The sequence below is a fragment of the Gekko japonicus genome, unplaced genomic scaffold (genome assembly GCF_001447785.1).
Source record: "Gekko japonicus isolate JY-2015 unplaced genomic scaffold, Gekko_japonicus_V1.1 scaffold1845, whole genome shotgun sequence".
Lineage (NCBI taxonomy): Eukaryota > Metazoa > Chordata > Lepidosauria > Squamata > Gekkonidae > Gekko > Gekko japonicus.
Window position 1 is genome coordinate 26,945 of NW_015162005.1, and position 20,037 is coordinate 46,981.

Sequence of the window (20,037 nt, forward strand, 5' to 3'; positions counted from 1 at the left end):
GCTGACATGTTAACTTTTCGGGATAATTCCTGGTAGCAGAGTGGAAACAAGTGGTGGTGTCAGAAACACAGAGAGAACAGAACAAGAAAATAATGGCGGTAGAGGGGAGAGAAAGAAAATCAAAGGGGGAGGGGAGAAAAGGGAATTGGGTGGAAAAAAAGCAACCCAAGATCTGCAGAACCGGGTTTGTCATCTGTGCTACCTTTTTTCATTGCTTTTGTGTTTCTTTCAGAGAGATATAACATACAAATATATGTGTGTGTGTGTGCGTGTAGATACACACATATATACACATACACACACAGTCATTCCTTCATACAAAAGTTGTCTATAGACAGTTTTATACTGTTGTAGCAATATATACATATATATATATACGTATACGTATATATACATATACACATCCTTTCATTTTAAAGACTAGCTTTCTAAGGAATACTCATTGATTTGGGGATTTTGGTTTGTTTTCCTTTTAGTTATTTATTCTGTCCTTTTAAAAAAGAAAATCATATATTTAAGGTTGGTCTTCTAGGCCGAGTGATGAGACCATCTTTGCCTTCTCTTTGCCAGCGGGGTACTTAGTGTCTCCTCTAGGCCCATAGTCATTAGCATCGGAATCGCTCCGCTTGCTGTTTGCGCTATGCTTGGTTGGCGTGCCGGGGGGGTGGCTCACCTGCCCGTTCTTCTCGTCTGAAAAAAGTTGTTTAATTACGTCAAAGAAGTTACTCAATGGGCTGCCTGGGTATACAAAACAGAGGAGACAAAAAGAAAAACAAAACAAAGAAAGAGAAAGAGAGAAGAGAGAGAGGAGAGAGAGAGGAGAGAGAACAAACAAACAAATGAACAATGGGGCTTTAAACAAGAAGAACGTGATGAGCGGTCCAGAGCCACGTGCTTGGGGGTATGTGGAGGATGAAGACAATGAGCAGAAGAGGAAGAGCATCAGATGGGAGCACTGCACTGCCTACGGATATGGAAGGCCTGGGGTCGAGAATGCCACATTTGGTGGTCTGAATTTTGCACTGGACAGATGGCATCCGAACTTTTGCCTAGAAACGCCCCTGCGTGCCTTTAAAAAGCCTGACATGCTGAAGAATAATGTTGTCATACAGGTAGACATAGCTACTTGTGTATGGCCATATTTAATTCTTCTGAAACTGTTCTGAGTGAAGGAAGTCCAAAGTAATGCAAAGTACCGTATTTTCCGGTGTATAAGACGACTGGGCGTATAAGACGACTCCCAACTTTTCCAGTTAAAATATAGAGTTTGGGATATACTTGCCCAGAGACTGTATTTACCGGCGTATAAGACGACCCCCCCCATTTCTGAGAAGATTTCCCTGGGTTAAAAAGTAGTCTTATACACCAGAAAATACAGTAAATATCACCCTGATCCTGAGCACATTTACTTGGAAGACAGTCTCGTTGATAAAAATGGACCTTATTTCCAAGCATGTGTGCTCAAGGTTGTAGCCTAAAGTATGCCCTGCATTAATACCTGACTAATAACTTTTCAGCCTACCCTAGAGCCACATACTGCAATGCAAACACAGAACTCCAGGGTCCACAAGCTGATTTGTTAAACCCAAGGAGAGTAGGAAGTCTGTGTGTTCAAAAAGAATGAACTTGCAAATTGACATCCTCTTTGGAACCGAATGGTGAAAACCTTGTGAGCGGTAAAGCTGTGGGTGTGCGCATGAGATCTTACACTGTTTCAAAGGGGAAAAAATCTGGATCTATGGCTTTGATTGTGCTCTTATCCATACCTTATTCAAATGTGAGGTTTAATCATTGGACTCTTCCTGTAAAGCTGTATAACTCGCTGTAACTCGTGAGGTCAGCTAGATACAGACCTCAAGCCTGTATGCCTTCTAGCTGTACAGAAACAACTGGGGGGGGGAATGCACAGATGCACACAAAATGCAAACCTGCATCAGCTTGTGTTAAATCTGTACAGGGACATGTTGCAGTGGCAATGCCTGAATCCAGGGCTATTTTTGGGCAGGAACGCACAGGAACAGAGTTCCAGCTGGCTTCAGAGTTGGCCACGCCCACTACAGCCAAAACCTCTGCGTGCGTGGCTACAGAGGGAAGGCCTGGAAATCGACCTCCCCTGGCGACTCCAAGGCGGGCGGGACAGGGGAGCCCCTGGAAGGATCCCTGTGCCTTCCCTGGCCTCCCCTTCCCTCCAAGGGTCAACTTGTCCGGGCTCCCCGCAGCCACGGGGCGCCCAGGCAAGCCAAGTTTAAACTCCCTTCCCTTCCCTTCAGGGGGGGGCTCGCTCGAACTCCACACAGCTGCGGGGTGCCCGGGCAAACCAAGGGAAGGCACGGGGGTGTGGCCTAATATGCTAATAAGTTTCTGCTGTTGGGTGTGGCCAATTATGCGAATGAGTTCCTGCTGGGCTTTTTCTACCAAAAAAAGCCCTGCCTGAATCCAGTTATCACGGAATAGCTGGAGTACAAGGACTCTTCCCATAGAAATCTCATTCCTCTCTGGGGCCCAGTGCCCTGGTTTCAGTCTGTCCACATGATCAAAGGTCCCACCTAATTACTAGATTTAGATTTCACTACTGGGTTGAGAGATCTGGCCAAAGGAAATGGCTACCATCTGCAGACAGAGTGTATAAAATCAGCATACAGTTTTGTTTAATGAGCATCTAACAGCCAGCCTAAATGTGACGTGAGATGTCTGTGATTGGAATCTTCCTGATTTTAACACTAACTATCCTCACATGGCTGCTTAGGCCCCCCCGCCCAGCTGTAATTGGCTTATCAGCCCTTGCAGAGCTAATGGCAGCTTCAGAAGGGATATTTAAAACTATGGAAGATACATGGGAAGATATGGTTAAACACTCCTCCTCTCACCCTTCTGGTGACCAGTTCCTAATCATCAAAACCACTGCTGCATAAAGACTGCTAATAATTAAAAAAAGAAAAAAACCTGTGAGAGATCTTAATCATGGACTGCTCTTTTTGGTTCTAAAAGCTATCTTAGTCGTAACATTTTTGAAGCTGATTGAAGGACACTCCCTTCAGAATATTCAGTCCTTTAAAAAGAATAAAGGATGACTAAACCCCATCGTTTGACGTAGAGTTCAGTGAATCTGAGCCTACAGATTTCAGTGGACAAGTGCCCATCTCTCTGTTGGATTATAACCTCAGTACATAAGCATATTTGCTAATTATTAGAATTCACAGATGAGTATGTGGACCGTAGATAGTGCAAGGTTGACTATTCTATTGTCTGTTTGGAACAAAGTGAAGCATTCAGCTAAGGGATAAACTTGACGTTATGGTATCCATGACTTCAATCCCTGGGCTTTAAGAAAATAATTTGGCCATTTCAAGCTGGCTGTTCTGGAAATTGAAAAGGGATGGGAGGGGGACAAGATAACCTGGTACCATGGGCCCAATCAGGTTTGAGCCTTTGCAGTATTTTAAACATCTAGTTTGGCCCTAAGAGAATGCTGGAAGTCACTGATAAGCATTGGATATTCTATATATATAAAAGCCATAGCGTATTGGCACTTTCCAGCTCTCCCATTGGCTGTGCTGTGTGCTTCATCAGCCATTGGCCCGTCAACTGCCACTCAAGAGTACTCGCATGCTATTGGCTGGGTGCTGGGTCTGCTCCTCTCCCTTGGCCACTGCTGGCTTGGCCACTCTTCCCTGTCTGAATAAACTGCCAAAACAGCTGTCTCTCCTGAAAAAGATGCTTCTACTGCTGTTGTTTCACTTCTCTGCACCTGACTAGCTACTGAAACAGCTGTTCCCTGCTCAGGAAGAGGTTTCTGTTGCTGCCACTTCTCCTGCTTGACTTCTCCGTGGTTGGATGGCTACTGAGATGTACCACTGACCATCAAACCATTCTCCTCTCCTCCTGCTGTGGGGCTCACTTTTCCCTCAGTGGCTGTTGCTAGGCAATCAAGCTTTGTTCTGTCAGTAAAATGGCAGGGGCAGGAGGCCCTTTCCAGGCCTAATTTGGCCTTTGAGGGGAACTCATTGGGGCCAGTCCTGACTAGCCTTGAGATTTTGTGGTGGAGTCTACAGAAGCCAGAGTTTGGGGAGGGGAGAGGCCTCAGCTGAATAGAATGCCATAGAGTCCACCCTCCAAAGCAGTTATTTTCTCCAGGGGGAGAGAGATCTGCTGTCTGGAGTTCAGTTGTGATACCAGTCGATCTTCAGGCTCCACCTGGAGATTGGCTACCCTAGGCCTGGCAGCACCCTCTGGGTGACTTGATGACCCTTGACTGGCATGACTTAACTAGGCATGGCTGCTTGCTCCTGTTCACCAGCAGCAGCCCCCCTAGGACAGCCAGTGTGGCGTAGCAGTTAGCGCTTCAGAGCAGGGTCTGCCAGACCCAGGTTCTTGCTGTGGAAGCTCAGTGGGTGATTTCGGACCAGACACAGACTTTCAACCTAACCTACCTCACAGTGTTGTTGTGCAGATCAAAAGAGGAAAAGGATAATTAGGTAAACTGCTTTGGTCCCTACTGCAGAGAAAGACTATACTTTCCTCCTGGGGAATCATTGTTGCCAATCCCCAGGTGGGGGCTGGAGATCACTTGGAATTACAACTGCTCTCCAGATGGCAGAGATCAGTTCCCATAGAGAAAATGGTGGACTCTGTGTCATTATACTCTGCTGAGGTGGCCCCCCTATGATAGCCAGTGTGACATAGCAGTTAGCACTTCAAAGCTGGGTCTGCCAGACCCAGGTTCTTCCTGTGGAAGCTGGCTGGGTGATTTTGGACCACTCACAGGCTTGCTGTGCAGATCAAAAGGGGGAGAGGAGAATGGGTAAAGTTGCTTTGGTCCCCTTTGTGGAGAAAGACTGTACTTTTCCTAGGTAGGGTGAAAGAGATGGAAAGCTGAAGTCAGAGGGGCAGATAAAGGTAGGTTGATGGTTGACTGGGAAGGAGATAGGATTGCCACCTCTGGGTTGGGAAATTCCTGGAGATTTGAGGGGTGTAGCCTGGAGAGAGTGGGGTTTGAGGAGGGGTGGAACCTCAGACAGGTACAATGCCATAGACTCTACCCTCGAAACCAGCCATTTCCTCCTGGGGAGTCATTGTTGCCAACCTCCAGGTGAGGGCTGGAGATCACTCAGAATTACAGCTGCTGTCCAGATGGCAGAGATCAGTTTCCCTGGAGAAAACAGTGGACTCTGTGTCATTATACTTTGCTGAGTTCACCATAACAAATTGACGCTGAGTGCCCAAAGCCAGGGCATCTGCCCAGAGCCTCTTTCTAGAGCTCACTGTATTTATTTTCACAATGGGCCTTTTCCCTAGTATATAATTCCTTGCAGAAGGCAGAGAACCTGGAACATATTAGCAAGAATCAGGGTAGCTTTCAACAAGGGACCACTTGAGCTTAGCTCCACTTAACTCTTTCCGCATTCTCCCAAGCTCTTGCAACCCTAGTACAACTTCCATGCTGTCCCACTTGAAGAGCCAGCATGGGATAGTGGTTACAGTGTTGGAGGAGGATTAGAATGCCTGTGTTCTAAAATCCTCACCCTGCCATGCAGGTCCCTTGGTGACTTTCGCCCAATCACTCTTTCACAGTTTAACCTACTTCACATCAACATAAGCTCCTAGGAGGAAGGCTTGATAAAAATCAAAATAAATAATGTGCACTATTCATGAAAAAGTTTCCCACATTACTTTTTCATAAGCATTTTCTGTCATTTTATATAATGGAAATCTATTTCTACATGCATATGTGCCTGCTAACCATTAAAATCAGTGTCTTACAACATCCACTCAGAAACACCTGTGCTTATCAGATTTATATTCTCTGGCTTGTGAAACATCTGTATGTATATAATTCCACTTGCATTTTAGATTAACAGAATTACTGTAATGATATCAGTATTAGCCTCACAAAGTTAAACACACATAAATCCACAGATTTCAATGTGCTTAAGTCCACTTAACTCTCAGTTGTGGCTATGGTAATTAAGAGATAATTTGTAATTATGTAAGTTAGGGCTGATAAAAATGGAAGGAACTCACAAGAGATACCATGACTAAGAGTACCTGAAACACAATTCCATCACTACTTCTGAATCGAGATGGTTGCTGAAATTATGAAGGCATGGGACAAAAAGTTTTTTCCTCCTTTGTTTAAAAGACACCCCCCTCCAATGCTGCAAAAAATAATAATAATGGAGGACATTTGAAACTTGAATAAATTGTTTGGTTGCTATACCTGCACAGAAACAGGCTTTGGGGTAAATGCACCCCTGCATATCTGAATGTAGGGCCGTGGTGGCTCAGAGGTTTACAACTGGAGGACCGGAAGGTCTGGAGTTCAGCAGTTTGAGACCCTAGTGCCGCATGACAGAATGAGCTCCCGTCTCTGGCCCGAGCTCCTGCCAACCAAGCAGTTCGAAAGCAAGAAATTGCAAGTAGATAGCTAGGTACCACTTTGGTGGGAAAGTAAGAGCGTTCTGTGCACCTTGGCGTTTAGTCATGCCGGCCACATGACCACAGAAATGTCCTTGGACAGCACTGGCTCTTTGGCTTGGAAATGGAGATGAGCACTGCCCCCTAGACTCAGATTCGACTAGCTTTCGAGCAAGGGAAACCTTCCTCCTGCCCTAATTGGCTTTCAGCCAGGATATTCTGGTGGTAATATGGTTGTTTTGGGCACAAGAGTTTAGCATATTTCCAGCTAAGCAGCTTTCCCTCGTGCTGCTTTCCTTGCTCTTAAACCTGCCCTGTTCGCATCCACCCCTTTGCCTGTCTCGTTCAACAGACTTCACTAATTGTCTGCCCTACTTCCTTATCAAGGAACATGGTCTACTTCCTCAACAAATCAACTGGTAAATGAATTGGCCACGATGAGTTTGCTATCTGCCTAAGGCCTACATCCTTCCATCAGTTAGTGAGTCCATTCACCTAGTTATACCTAGAAAGAAGACCAGGCTAATGGAGTCCTAGTGGTTCTAACTCTAGAATAGCTACTGTCTCAAATGAGCCCAGACCAAATTCTCTTGCTTTCCAAATGATCTGATCATAAAGATACTAGGTACCTGCTTTATGATGGAGAAGGGACAGGTTGATACACATGTATATCCAGGGGTCATTTCATAGAAAAAGAGGTGCAGGAGCTCATTAGCATAACTTATTTGCATATGACACACACCCCGGCATCACAAGAAGTGTGTCAGAAGGCAACACTCCACCGCTCGGGCTCAACTGGACTGTTTTGGATTGCTAGCTATTGGGGGGGTCATTTGGGGGGGGGGGGGAGGAACGCGCAGATCTGCCCTCACAGAGGAGGGAGAGCTTGTACCTGAAAGTGGGCCGGGAGGGAACTCTGCTACTTGCCTGGCTGCTTTTTGCCCCTTGTGGCCTGACTGAGGGCTGCTGGGGGCAGGGCTTGTTGCATGTGCCCACCCCCTGGGCTCCTTATTGCCGGAGCGCAACTCCTGTGCGTTCCCGCAGGAAATGACCCCTGTGTATATCTAAACCTTGGATTATACGACATAATTTTGGGAAACAGAAAATAGAACTATCAAATGCAGATCCTCAGGTTTAACCTGTTGAATGCTAACCCAACATCTAAGGTATCTTCACACATGTAGCTTAAGGTATTCCGTGCTTCAATTAAATGTAATGCTAAAAATTAAGTAGCACTGAATGACCATTATTCTCCTCTGCCTTATCAAGGATTAGACATTAATACAGACAGCAGAAGACTGAATGTACGCAAATCCTAGCGAAGGAAGAGAAAGATATGATTTCTTCTTAAATGTTCCACTTAGTACAGTTTGGGTGACCATGTGGCTTTGGACCCCATGCCTTCATAGTCCACACGGAATCAGTAAAAAGAAAGCATGAAAAAGAAGACTAAGAAAAAGCTACCCATGCTGCTGGGAAGGGCAAAAGAAGATCTGTGTGTTTTGTTATGACACCGCTGGGCAATTTATTCAGCAAGATTAGAGGGCAAGGGAAAAGCAGAAGAAGCAGGGAGAAGAAGCAAGGAGCGTGGCCATGGAGCTCTTTTCATATAGAGATGTGAGAGACAAGAATAAACTAAAATAAAATGAATACTTTAATAAAGGAAACACATGGCATCTGGGAAGTACTGATAGACAATTAATTCTACACATGCTTCTGATGTAAAATTCAAATCCAGTAACACCTTAAAGACCAACAAAATTTCCCAGGGTAGAAACTTTTGAGAGTCTAAGGTCCCGGTCACATGGGAGAGTTTGGCCCGGGAGAGGGACGGATAGGGGGCGCAGCAAACGGGCGCGAGCACACCGCAACATCTGGGAATTGGCTCGCACCCGTCCCCGATCCATCCCTTCAGGCCAATAACGCGCTGTACAAAAAAAAACCAGCAGAAAAGGAGGACTCACCGGATACACCACAGCAAGCGCGGCCGTGGGATCGCTGGCGCGCTTGTCCTCCGCAGCAATCCGGCCTCCCGGCCGAACTGCACATGCGCACACATGCGCAGTTCGGCTGCCTCCCTCCCTCTTCCCTCCGGTATCTGATCGTGCCGGGGAGGAAGTGCGCGGCGGCTCAGGGGATCTATGTGATCCCGCCACCGCGTGTCTCTTTTGGTGCGGCTTTAAAAAGCCGCACTTTGCCCGTGTTCCCCCCTCCCCGTGTGGCAGGGGCCTTAGCTTCTCAGGTACAAGCACACATGAAGTTCCATCAGGCCTGATGCACTTCCCACTTCTCTGCATATCTCCTTGTTCTAATAAAGCTCATGATATTTGGCATTGTACCTCGGCACCCTGACACCAAACGTCTTTTCTTGGCAACGCCATTATACTGGACTTGGATATAAAGCTGATGTATCTTGGTTTGTGCTTGTATCTGATAAAGTGAACTTTGACTCACCAAAGTTTATACCCTGGAAAAATTTGTGCTAAAATACTACTGGACTCAAATTTTGTTTGGCTGTTACATACTAACATGGCTACCCTCCTGAATACTTTTAATATAAGACCCATTTCCTCTTTGGATTCTTGACTACTCTCCATTGTCTGGGATACCTTTTTCTGTTTGTTAACGGACGTTGCCCTTTGTTATTGCTACTGTATTCCTTTTAATCAGGGCTTTTTTTGTAGAAAAAGCCCAGCAGAAACTCATTAGCATATTAGGCCACACCCCTGACAGCACAGCTCATTGGCATATTAGGCCACACCCCCATGCATTCTCTTGGGTTGCCCAGGCACCCTGCGGCTGTGGGGAGCCCAGGCAAGCTGGCCCTTGGACAGGCTGGAGAAGGCAGGGGGAGGCATTTAAATGCCTCCTCGATTCTTCCAGGGGGCCCCCAGCCCGCCCTCCTCGGAGTCGCCGTGGGGGGGTCACTCTCCAGGCCTTCCCTCTGTAGCCAGGCACGCAGAGGTTTTGGCTGTAGTGGGCGTGGCCAACTCTGAAGCCAGCCGGAACTCCGTTCCTGTGCGTTCCTACCCCAAAATAGCCCTGCTTTTAATCAAAAATCATTGTTGATGGCACTGGGAAATCTTAATAGGAAAAATCCCAAGGCTGATGAAGATTAGGAAGTCAAAGATGGTATATATAGCTCTTCCTCTGTACATTATCTCAGCTGGGAATAGGATAATTTGTCTTGCTGGAATCAAACCACAAGCATCCTTGTCCAAGGGATAGCAAGTGTGAGACACCAAAACATTTGAGGCTGCTGCACATTCTTTCTCATTAAGCCAGTGATAGCTGGGCTTAAATAAATGATAAAGTCTGTAAAGGTTATCTCAGAGATCCTTTAAATTATGTGATGGTAACTCATGTAAGTGAAACTGTCACACAGTGAACTATTAGTTTTCACAGCATCCCCCAGTTAAGTGAAGTAATACAGTTTCCAGGCATTTAGGATTATGAGATAATTTACTTGTGCATTGATAGGTGGGATCCAATGACTCCCCTTTGCTAAGTCTTCTTTCAGTGGAGGAAGGAGGGCAGCCACGGGACCTAACTCATTTCCCCCCTTTCACGTGGGGCATAAGGGCCGCTTTTCTCTTCTGTGCACCAAGTCATACATCACACAACAATAGCAGAATGCTTTTAACCCCCCCTCCCCTCCCCAGAGCTTGGTGCAGACAAAAACAATGGTGTAGCAGTTAAGGTTTGGAAAGTCAGCTAGACTTACAGAAGGGTTAATGAAAATCAGATTGCCCTTGGAAATGAATGTATCCTGTTGAATCGTTGGCCTGTAAAACACTATCCTGAATATTAAGAGTTTCCTCCTCCTCCTGAATGGAAATGCATATAGATTTGCAGTCCTGAAGAGGTGTCAACTTGAGCAGCAAAGGGCGAAAAGGATGCCGGCCGTAGGATTAAAATGGTTAGAAAACACAGGTGATGGATGCTTCTGCCAGGTCAGATCAGGATGTAAATGTTTTTAATGCAAAGGAAAAGGGTTAGGGACCAAAGAAGTAGAAGAGGAAGCTCCTTACATACATGTCAGTTCGTGCATGTTGCAGAGAGTGTACCGTAGTACACAAGAGGGGGGAAAAGAAACTTCAGCTCATTTTGGATACTAATACGAATGCCAAAGAATCAAAGAAGAGAGCATCCAGATGGGCTGCATAGGTGTTGCTCAACAGAAAGTTCCATAGCAGCAGCAGCAGCAGCAATGCTGCAGGCAACCTGGACAAACTATGACACCACAGTCCATGCTGTCTTGCTTCAAACACGTGATGTTCTGCTTTTGATACCATATGAAAATATCAAGGGAAAATTGTGAGGCTTTTCACATTGCATCCAGGTGCTGAAAGAAACCTGCTTCCTTTTACCGGTGCCATCTCATCCCACAAAAGCCGCTGGTTTCAAGTAAACCCTCCGGCGCTTTCCTTTCCTTTGAACAAACCCCTTCCTCCTTCTCATAGATCAATGGGCTTCTAATGCACTCGTGCCAAGAGGTATTTGAAACTAAACCAAATTACAGGACAAGCCCATCTGTCATGCAACTGTCTGTGCTTTCTTGTGTAAAAGCTTCTTACAGGCTCTAAGCGCATTCTTTGGAGAAATCTGATGCTGAAAGATGTCCCTTATTTCACTGGAAGAATTATTGTTGTTGTTGTTGTTATTATTATTATTACAGCAACAGCACATCCTTCCTTAATTCATGGATGATTTTATTTCTCTATCAAGCTCTTTTGAGATATCTCTGTATGCCTATGCTGCCAGTTTGTTGTGTCCCTATCCTGTTTGATTCTCAGGTCTTGTTTCACTCTTTAGGCAGGAGTTATTACATGTATAATATGTATTCAACAACCAGAACCAAGAAACGATGGCCAGTTCTGATATATAATTCAGCTCTGACTAGGCTTACACTGTTCTTCATGAATGAGAAGATTTTGCGGTGGCTGTCAAAGAACTGCAAAGGTATACAAAGGAGGAACTAAAATTACTAGAAGACAGAAACGTCTGTCATGGAGGCCCAGGTCATTTCGGCTGCCAGATTGACCTTTTATCATCTTTGGCTGGTCAGGCGGTTGGTTCCCTATCTCACTCCTCGGGACTTAGCTGCAGTGGCCCATGCAATGGCCACTTCCAGGCTGAATTCATGTCTCTCGCTCTACGCATGGCTACCCTTGGGCTCGATCTGGAAACTTGTTGATGGGGTCTGAACTGGCAGAGACTGACCAAGAGAGAGATCTTGGAGCCGTAGTAGATAACTCAATGAAAATGTCAAGACAGTGTGTGACTGTAATAAAAAAGGCCAACGCTATGTGCTGGGGATTATTAGGAAGGGAATTGAAAACAAATCAGCCAGTATCATCATGCCCCTGTATAAATCGATGGTACGTCCTCATTTGGAGTACTGTGTACAGTTCTGGTCACCACACCTCAAAAAGGATATTATAGCATTGGGAAAAGTGCAGGAAAGGGCAACTAGAATGATAAAAGGGTTGGAACACTTTCCCTATGAAGAAAGGTTAAAGCACTTGGGCCTCTTTCGCTTGGAGAAACGACGGCTGAGGGGTGGCATGATCGAGATTTATAAGATTATGCATGGGATAGGGCAGGTAGAGAAAGAGGTCCTTTTCTCCCTTTCTCACAATACAAGGACTCGTCGGCACGCCATGAAATTGCTGAGCGGTCGGGTTAGAACAGATAAAAGGAAGTACTTCTTCACCCAAAGAGTGATTAACACATGGAATTCACTGCCACAGGAGGCAGTGGGCTTGAAGCTCAACATTAAAAAAAACTAAGATCATGGCATGTACTATGTACTATGGGACAACTTAAATGAGTCTATGGCAAGAAACATGCGGAGGGAAAGGAAGAGGGCAGTGCAAACAAGGATGACTTTTTAATCCTCCCTTTCTGCCTTCACCCTTGCTCCCTGATGCCACAGCCAGAGAGGAAGTGCCTGAAGGGCTGTGGGGAGTTGCCTAGACTTGGTCCCAAGTTTGGGGGGGGGTCTGCTTTTTGCAGCAGCCCCTACTCAGTCCTGGAAGCACCAACTTTGCACAGAGGAGAAGAGGCAGGTCTCCCTGGTTTTAGCTCAGTGGGAAAGCACTCAGCTCAAGCAAAGGGTCTACAGTACTCCTTGACCGATTTCACACAAGAGCTACGCCGTGGTCTCGCCTCCCTTTGCCCCGCTTCTATTGGTCAATTTCCCACTCAAAGCCGCACGGCCGCATTTTGCCCCACGGCTTCGCCCCATTTTCCCCGCCGTTTCGTGATCCTGTCCTTTAAGTATCGAGTGGCAGGCAGGTCACTTGATGCCTTGGATCCATTTCCCTGTGCCAAATCAAACCTTGGCTGCTGCGGTCAATAAAAGTTGTGGCCTGTTTTCCCACACAAGGTGTAGTCTTGTCGTTTGCCCGGCACACCTGCCGCTCCTCCTTTCAATGCTGGGGCTGCAACACTCATTCCTTCCCAATACAAGGATAATTAAAAACATTGTAAGAACCTTGTTAGTGACAGACTGCTGGTACATCTAGGCGAGCATCACATCTCCACTAGTGACCAGGATCTAATGTATTGCAGGGAACTGTGTAAGGGCATTAATAAAACACTCTATTCCCTGTTGCTCACTCCGGGAGTTTAAGGTCAAGTGATGTACTGAGAATAAGGCTGCCTTGTCTTAGCTAATAATCACCGACAGTCCTCTCAGCTATTACTTTATTTAGCTTTTTAAAAAAGAATCTCTGGAGTCTTATTTACATGCTCATTTTGAGCAGGCTTCAGGATCAGGTTTGCTTATAAAACCAAGGTGTCATTCAAAGCCCGGACAAATTAAAAAGGACATAGACCTGCCTTATACCTTGCTATCACTGCAGGATTTTGTGACAATTGAAAGAATGTTGTGCTTAATCCTTTAAGCTGCAGAGCCGCAGGAAACACAGGCTAAGGCAAGAGAATTTAAGAGGTAATAAGCAGCGTGGTGCAGCTCTAATGTTTTGGTCTGTGTTGCCCAGCTTGCGGGGGGGGGGGTTTATTGATCTGGGGTGACAAACACAAATTGATAACCTCTGAAAGTGTTTTGGAATCTTATATGGGCTTTCCTTCTGTTGCATTTATGAGAAGTGCACTACATAGCCCAAAGGTGGCAATAAAAGGTGAAGGCAGACAAAACAGAACCACGGTGCTCACAAATCTCTTGGATATGCAGTGAGCCCTGCGTCCTTCAAGGTCTGAGGCCTGATTTACACATGCAGAAGAATGAGGTGGGAATAAGGTGATAGAATGCTAAAGTGGTTAGAATGGACTATGCCAATCCAGGTGGCTGGTTGTGGATAACGGAGGTTTAATTAATTATCCCGCCCTCCCCATGAATGGGCTCAGGGCGGCTCACAGTCGGTGGCACCATGTGCCAACGTTCGCATAAAACATTCAAAAACAAGATAAAACAAACGTGCCATAAATAGGCATTAAATACAATAAAGTGCCCGCAGTCGTTCTCCAATGAGTTTGAGGTGGCGTACACTAAGGTGAGATACTAGGGTCCTGATTTAGCGGTCCTTCAGCCTCCCACGGAGCTCTGGCTCGATCTCATGGAGGGCCCAACCTATTACCACGATGTTAATGACAGTAACAGTTGGTGGTAGTGGTGGGCGGCTCCTAGTTAAAAGCCTGGTGGAAGAGCTCCGTTTTGCAGGCCTTGCGGAAACTGTACCAGGTCCCACAGGGCCTTGATCACCGCCAGGAGCTCATTCCACCAGGTAGGAGCCACCACCAAAAAGGCCCTGGCCCTGGTAACAGTGAGCCTGGGGTAGTTAGCCGACATTGTGACCCCGACCATAGTGCTCTCTGGAGTATGTATGGGGAAAGGCAGTCCCTCAGGTATGTCAGACCCTGGCCGTATAGGGCTTTAAAGGTAAGTACCAGCACCTTGAAGCAAATTCTGTATGCTATTGGCAGCCAGTGCAGTGCCTTCAGCACCGGCTGAGATATGCTCCCATCTAAAACTCCCTGAAGATAGAAAACCAATACATCGAGCAAAGGAAGTAGCTTTCTCCCTGCTGTGCCAGTCTTCTATTATCATGGAGGTTTGTGCGTGAAGGAACACGTACCCTGCAGTTCTTCACCTGCATCTGAAGTAGTACATTCCATTCTGCCGTCTCCTTCTTTGGCATGTGCTATCATTATTTAGAAAAAGAAAGGGTTTTTTTTAAAGGGGGGACTGATCCAAGGATTGGGCTGTTATTGGCGACAACCTAGGAGGAGGGAATCAATCAACACGATGCACAGCTGGCTTCTGTTGCAAATTTGCAGAACATTTTCCCCTGTTCCCAGAGATTCGCCTAGAATGGAACGGATGCATTTGAAATAAATGTGGTGAGGTCGCTTTCAGTCCAGGCCCACTACTATGTATGTGTTAGAAATGGGCATGAACAACAACAAAAAAACACACCAAACAGTTCATTTCATGATTCATGGCCAAATTGTGAACTGAACCACAAGCTGAATCAAACTGGTTCGCTCTCTGACAACCAGGGCTATCTTTCGGCAGGAAGGCACAGGAACGGAGTTCCGGCTGGCTTCAGAGTTGGCCACGCCCACTACAGCCAAAACCTCTGTGTGCCTGGCTACAGGGGGAAGGCCTGGAGAGCGATACCCCCCCGGCAACTCCAAGGTGAGCGGGCCAGGGGGGGCCCCTGAAAGGATTGGGAAGGCATTTAAATGCCTCCCCGTGCCTTCCCCGGCCTGTCCAAGGGCTGGCTTGCCCGGGCTCCCTGCAGCTGCGGGGTGACTGAGCAAGCCAAGGGAAGGCATGGGGGTGTGGCCTGATATGCTAAGGAGCTGTGCTGTCGGGTGTGGCCTGATATGCTGATGAGTTTCTGCTGTTGGGTGTGGCTTATTATGCTAATGAGTTCCTGCTGGGCTTTTTCTAAAAAAAAAAAAGCCCTGCTGTCAACTGAGTGGCGGGAGCCCTCCAAGACACCCAGCTCTTTCAGGCCTTCTTGTACAGTCCCTTTACTCTGCAAACGTAGCACTTTCCTTGGGCAAACAGATAAGGCAGTCGTCCACACTACACAATGGCTAGCTGGTCCACCACGGCACCACATCCACATTGCTGGGCCACTTTTCAATTTGTCATACGTACTCCTCTCTCTCTCCAGGAAAATAAAATAAAATAAAACAGGCCTCATGTCAGTAAACAACCTGAGAAATCCCATTATAAGCTAATAGAAAATACAGATTGGGGGCAACACATCCCAGTAGGCTGGATAACAAAGCAAAACTATCTCCCTCAGAGAAGTGAAAGATACTCTAGTTCAGTTAGTGTGCTGAAATGAAAAGCGGCCACCGGCAAAAGCCAAGTTCTCCTTTTGTTTTTATCAGTGGAAACCTGACATAAGTTCCAAACCGGCGTAAATGACGTCATAGATATGACTCCAAATCAAGTAGTCAGTCATGGAAGAGCATCAACATGTTTGGAGCTCAGATTACGGCGAAGCTATTCAAGAGAGAACCGGTTGTCTGAAGCGATGCTGGGTGTGTCTTGTAACGGAGTCAAAATAAGTAATCTTTTCCAGAGGTTTTTATATTTTGCTTTTAGAAAGGAGCAGAGAAAGGCAGAAGAAGTCCTTGGCAGTGGACTAACAGGCTGTCTAGAGATTAGCTATGCAACATCAAACCAAATGGGTTGATTAATTTCAATGCAAACTAATTTCAATACAAACTCGTGGGCACTCCATGAAATTGCTGAGCGGTCGGGTTAGAACGGATAAGAGGAAGTACTTCTTCACCCAAAGAGTGATTAACACTTGGAATTCACTGCCACAGCAAGTGGTGGTGGCTACAATCATGGACAGCTTCAAAAGGGAATTAGATAAGCATATGGAGCAGAGGTCCATCAGTGGCTGTTAGCCACAAGGTATAGATAGGGGCTCTGGGGCAAGTGATGCTCTGTCATCTTGGTGCTTGGGGGGGGGTCAACAGTGGGAGGTCTTCTAATGTCCTGGCCCCACTGGTGGACCTCCTGATGGCACCTGGTATTTCTGGCCACTGTGTGATATAGAGTGTTGGACTGGATGGGCCTTTGGCCTGATCCAACATTGGCATCTCTTATGTTCTTATGTTCTTATGTTCTTATTTTCCCTCCAGTTAGCTTCTAGTTTCTCAATATGTTCCCATCCGAGTCGGGCTGGAGCGAATCTTATTGACAACAGTTAAGGATGCAGCCTGTGATGCGAGATATTCGTGTATCGTGAGAGAAAGAGAGGAATTTCCCTAGACATACTAGGGCAAGAGTGGGGGAATTAAGGCGGAACCTTGTTGTCCTCTTCACAGCATGAGGTATGGGGAGCCAGGCAGTAGCACAGCGGCAAGGGAAGTGGCACAGAGCTGCAGAGCAGAGAAAGGGTGATTTGAACAAGAAGTAAGAGTAGAGGCTTCAAAGCATATAAACATCGCCAGACACTGGGAGGGGGAGGGTGGTGTGAGGAAAGGAACTTGCAAGTGAAATCACGCCCGCGTGTGCTGTGCAGCTTGAACCATGGTGGGGTTGTACACGTGTGCATGGTGGAGGAAAAGCTGAGCGAGGTGTGTGTTCAAGAGGCAAGCAAGAGATAAGGTGGGTCACTGTAAAGAATGTCGAGAGGGGGAGAGGTGTCCCGTGGGGGAGGCGTGAATGGGTCATCGTGTCGATCGGTGAAGGGCAGAGCGGAAGAGAAGGTGGAAGGGAAGGTCTTACCACATTTGGAAAGTCTCCCCGTCATCAACTCCAAACAGTTAGTGGTGTCTAGATCATAGAGTGGAAAGAGGAGGGGGGGAGGGAAAAAATAGAAAACAAAATGTCTTTCCAATCCTCTGTGTAAAAGGCAGCAATGTAGCAAATTATCTACTGGAGCCAGAGAAGCATACATGGACTTGGCTTTTCCACACCCAGACAAGACTGGGTTTGTTTCTCCCTCAATTTGTGCTGGAAAAGTTTTTATTTTCTGAAATGGGCCATGTAACACAGAGCAAACACCTCTGCCTCATAGCTGGTTGCGAATGGGTTCCCCCCCCCCCCCCCGCCGTTTCCCCCCCCCCAGCTGAGTTAGCAGTCCTATGGATTTTATTTACCTGTTCATACAAAGGCCCTCGCCTCAGGTTAGCAAAGCGTGGCTGAGCGATTGTTGAGGTAAATGGCTTTCTTCCCATTTCCACCTCTTCGTTGCACTTCTGAATCATCGTGGTGTCCTGTTTAAAATGCCCGTAGCGCTTCCTACAAGGCCGCTTCTCCCCTCCCCCCGCCTTTTTCACTGCACGATCTTCTTCACATTTTTGAATGTTCTAAGTTGAGCACTACAGCGCTAAACCAATATAGCACTTCAGCGCTACAGCGGCACCATTAAGATGCCTTGACTCCACTGAGATACAGTGAGATGGCAACTGAAGTCAATGAAGTCAAGGCATCTCAGTGATGCCACTGTAGCACTGAAGTGCTATATTGGCTTAGCGTTATAGCACTCAACTTAGAACATTACAAAAATATGAGGAAGATTGCGTGACAAAAAAAGGCCGGGTGAAAAAAGTAGCACTATTTGAAATGACCATAGCACCTCAGAGAGAGCTCATTAACAGAAGGAAATCTGCAGTACAAAACTCCCGTCCCTGTATTGCTTTACTCAAAATCGGGCCAACAACAAAGAAGATCCAATTTAGAAAGGGGCCCATATTACAATCCCAGGTAGTATTTGTGAATTTCCAAATATTTAGAGATGCCCAGGTGAATGCTGACCATCACCCAATTGTACCTGTGGTATTCACATGTGTATATCTGAACCGTGGAGCAACTGTATCTGTTTTGAAACAGTCTCAAAGTTTGTGAAAGCCGGCATTCACCAAATTTGAGATTTTCACTGTAAAATCTACAGATATAAACCACTACAGCACTATTTAGCTTGGATAGCTAGGTAAAATGCATGGATACAATATGAAGAGTAAATTCTATCCCGCTGAAAAGTAAACAGGGTATTCTGCATGCATTATTTTCTACGGCTATCCAGCCCAAATTCTTATACCCTCTCAAGTGTTCTGACATCTCTGGCCTTTTCAAACAATCATTCCCAGAAAGTGAAACTAAAACCAATCTGGTATGAGTGGTCCTATTTCTCTTAGTGTTATGAAAAAAGTTGGGCTAGTCTGGCTTTGGAGGGAAGATATTATTATTATTGTTGTTGTTGTTGTTATTATTATTATTAACTTATATCCTGCCTTGCATCCAGAAGGTTCTAACACAAGGACAATCCTTATAGTAAATTGGCTGTGATGGATATGGTTGCTAGACAAGATGCACAGTTTACCACCATTCTGTAGTTTGAATACCAGTGAAGTGATTCTACTCACAAAGTAAGCAATTGCTGGCAGGGCCAGACCAAGATTTTGTTGTTGCTGCTGCTGCTGCTGCAGAACAACAATATAGCACATTAAAATTAAGAATCAATGATGGATAATTTCCCCCATGTGTACTTTAAATTCCTGTGATTATTTTCTCCCCTTTGCTACAGCATATCTGCCCTGGACAGTCCATGAAGATATGACCACTTGATAGTGTCTTGTGGAATGCAGGAGATACCATTCAGTTTGCCAGCTGCTAAGGGACCTCCATATATCTCTTTCAAAACTGCAGGCAGTGGCTCTCCAAGATATTTACATAGCTGCATCCCCAGAATCCCTAGAATTTTGGCATCCTAGGCAGTCTCCTAGTGTTCCCCTGAGAGCCAGTTTGGTGTAGTGGTTAGAAGCACGGACTCTAATCTGGGAGAACTGGGTTTGATTCCCCACTTCTCCACATGCAGGTGCTGGTATGACCTTGAGTCAGTCAAGTTATTTCAGAGCTGTTCTCTCAAGAGCAGTTGTCTCAAGAGCTCTCTCAGCCCCACCCACCTCACAGGGCGTCTGTTGTGGGGAGGGGAAGGGAAAGGAGATTTTTAAGGTGCTCTGAGATTCCTTTGGGTAGTGAAGCGGGGTATAACTCCAATCTCTTCTTCTCTTGATGAGCAGGCCGCACTTGCAGAGGGGGATGTTGTCAAGGTAGTTTAGTGGCGGCATACCCTCCCAGTGTAAACAACAAGTTCTGGAAAGATGCTTAAAACATTTTTTGTTTAATCATCAGTTAGACGCAGCATTTTTTAAAAAAACTCTTGTTGCTACAGATTAACATAACCATTCATCTGGAGTTTAATCCAAATAACCAGCTGCTTCAAAACAAGACCAAAGAGCTAAATCTGCTTCCTTTAGCCACAAAGAAAAACAATGAGTGTGTTAAAAAAAAAAATTGCATTGCATTTTATTCTAATCACCAAATCCAGTCCTTTGAGCTGTCTTGAATTTTTTTTTTAGCAGGCGCTCAACCTATTGTGGGGTTCCCCAACAATGTGGTACCCGCCAGTACTTTTTCTGGCACCCACCAAGCCTTTCTGAAACTGGGTGGGGCCATTACGACCTTGGGTCATAATGAGAGCCAGTTTGGTGTAGCGGTTAAGTGCACGGACTCTAATCTGGGAGAACCGGGTTTGATTCCCCACTCCTCCACTCGCAGCTGCTGGATGACCTTGGGCAAGCCGTAGCTCTGATAAGAGCTGTTCTTGAAAAAAGAGC

General features: G+C 46.1%; 1 protein-coding gene across 1 annotated transcript in view; it reads right to left on the reverse strand.

The window, feature by feature from the left end:
- Nucleotides 1-514: 514 nt before the first annotated feature.
- The window catches only part of LOC107105487 (serine/threonine-protein kinase BRSK2), a gene marked incomplete at its 5' end in the record, with an annotated part of 331,496 nt that continues 311,973 nt past the window's right edge, over nt 515-20,037 (reverse strand). The window contains 2 exons of the mRNA XM_015405471.1: nt 515-738; nt 17,144-17,191. Coding sequence (XP_015260957.1) covers nt 515-738; nt 17,144-17,191 — 272 coding nt within the window. The remainder of the gene's footprint in view (nt 739-17,143; nt 17,192-20,037) is intronic.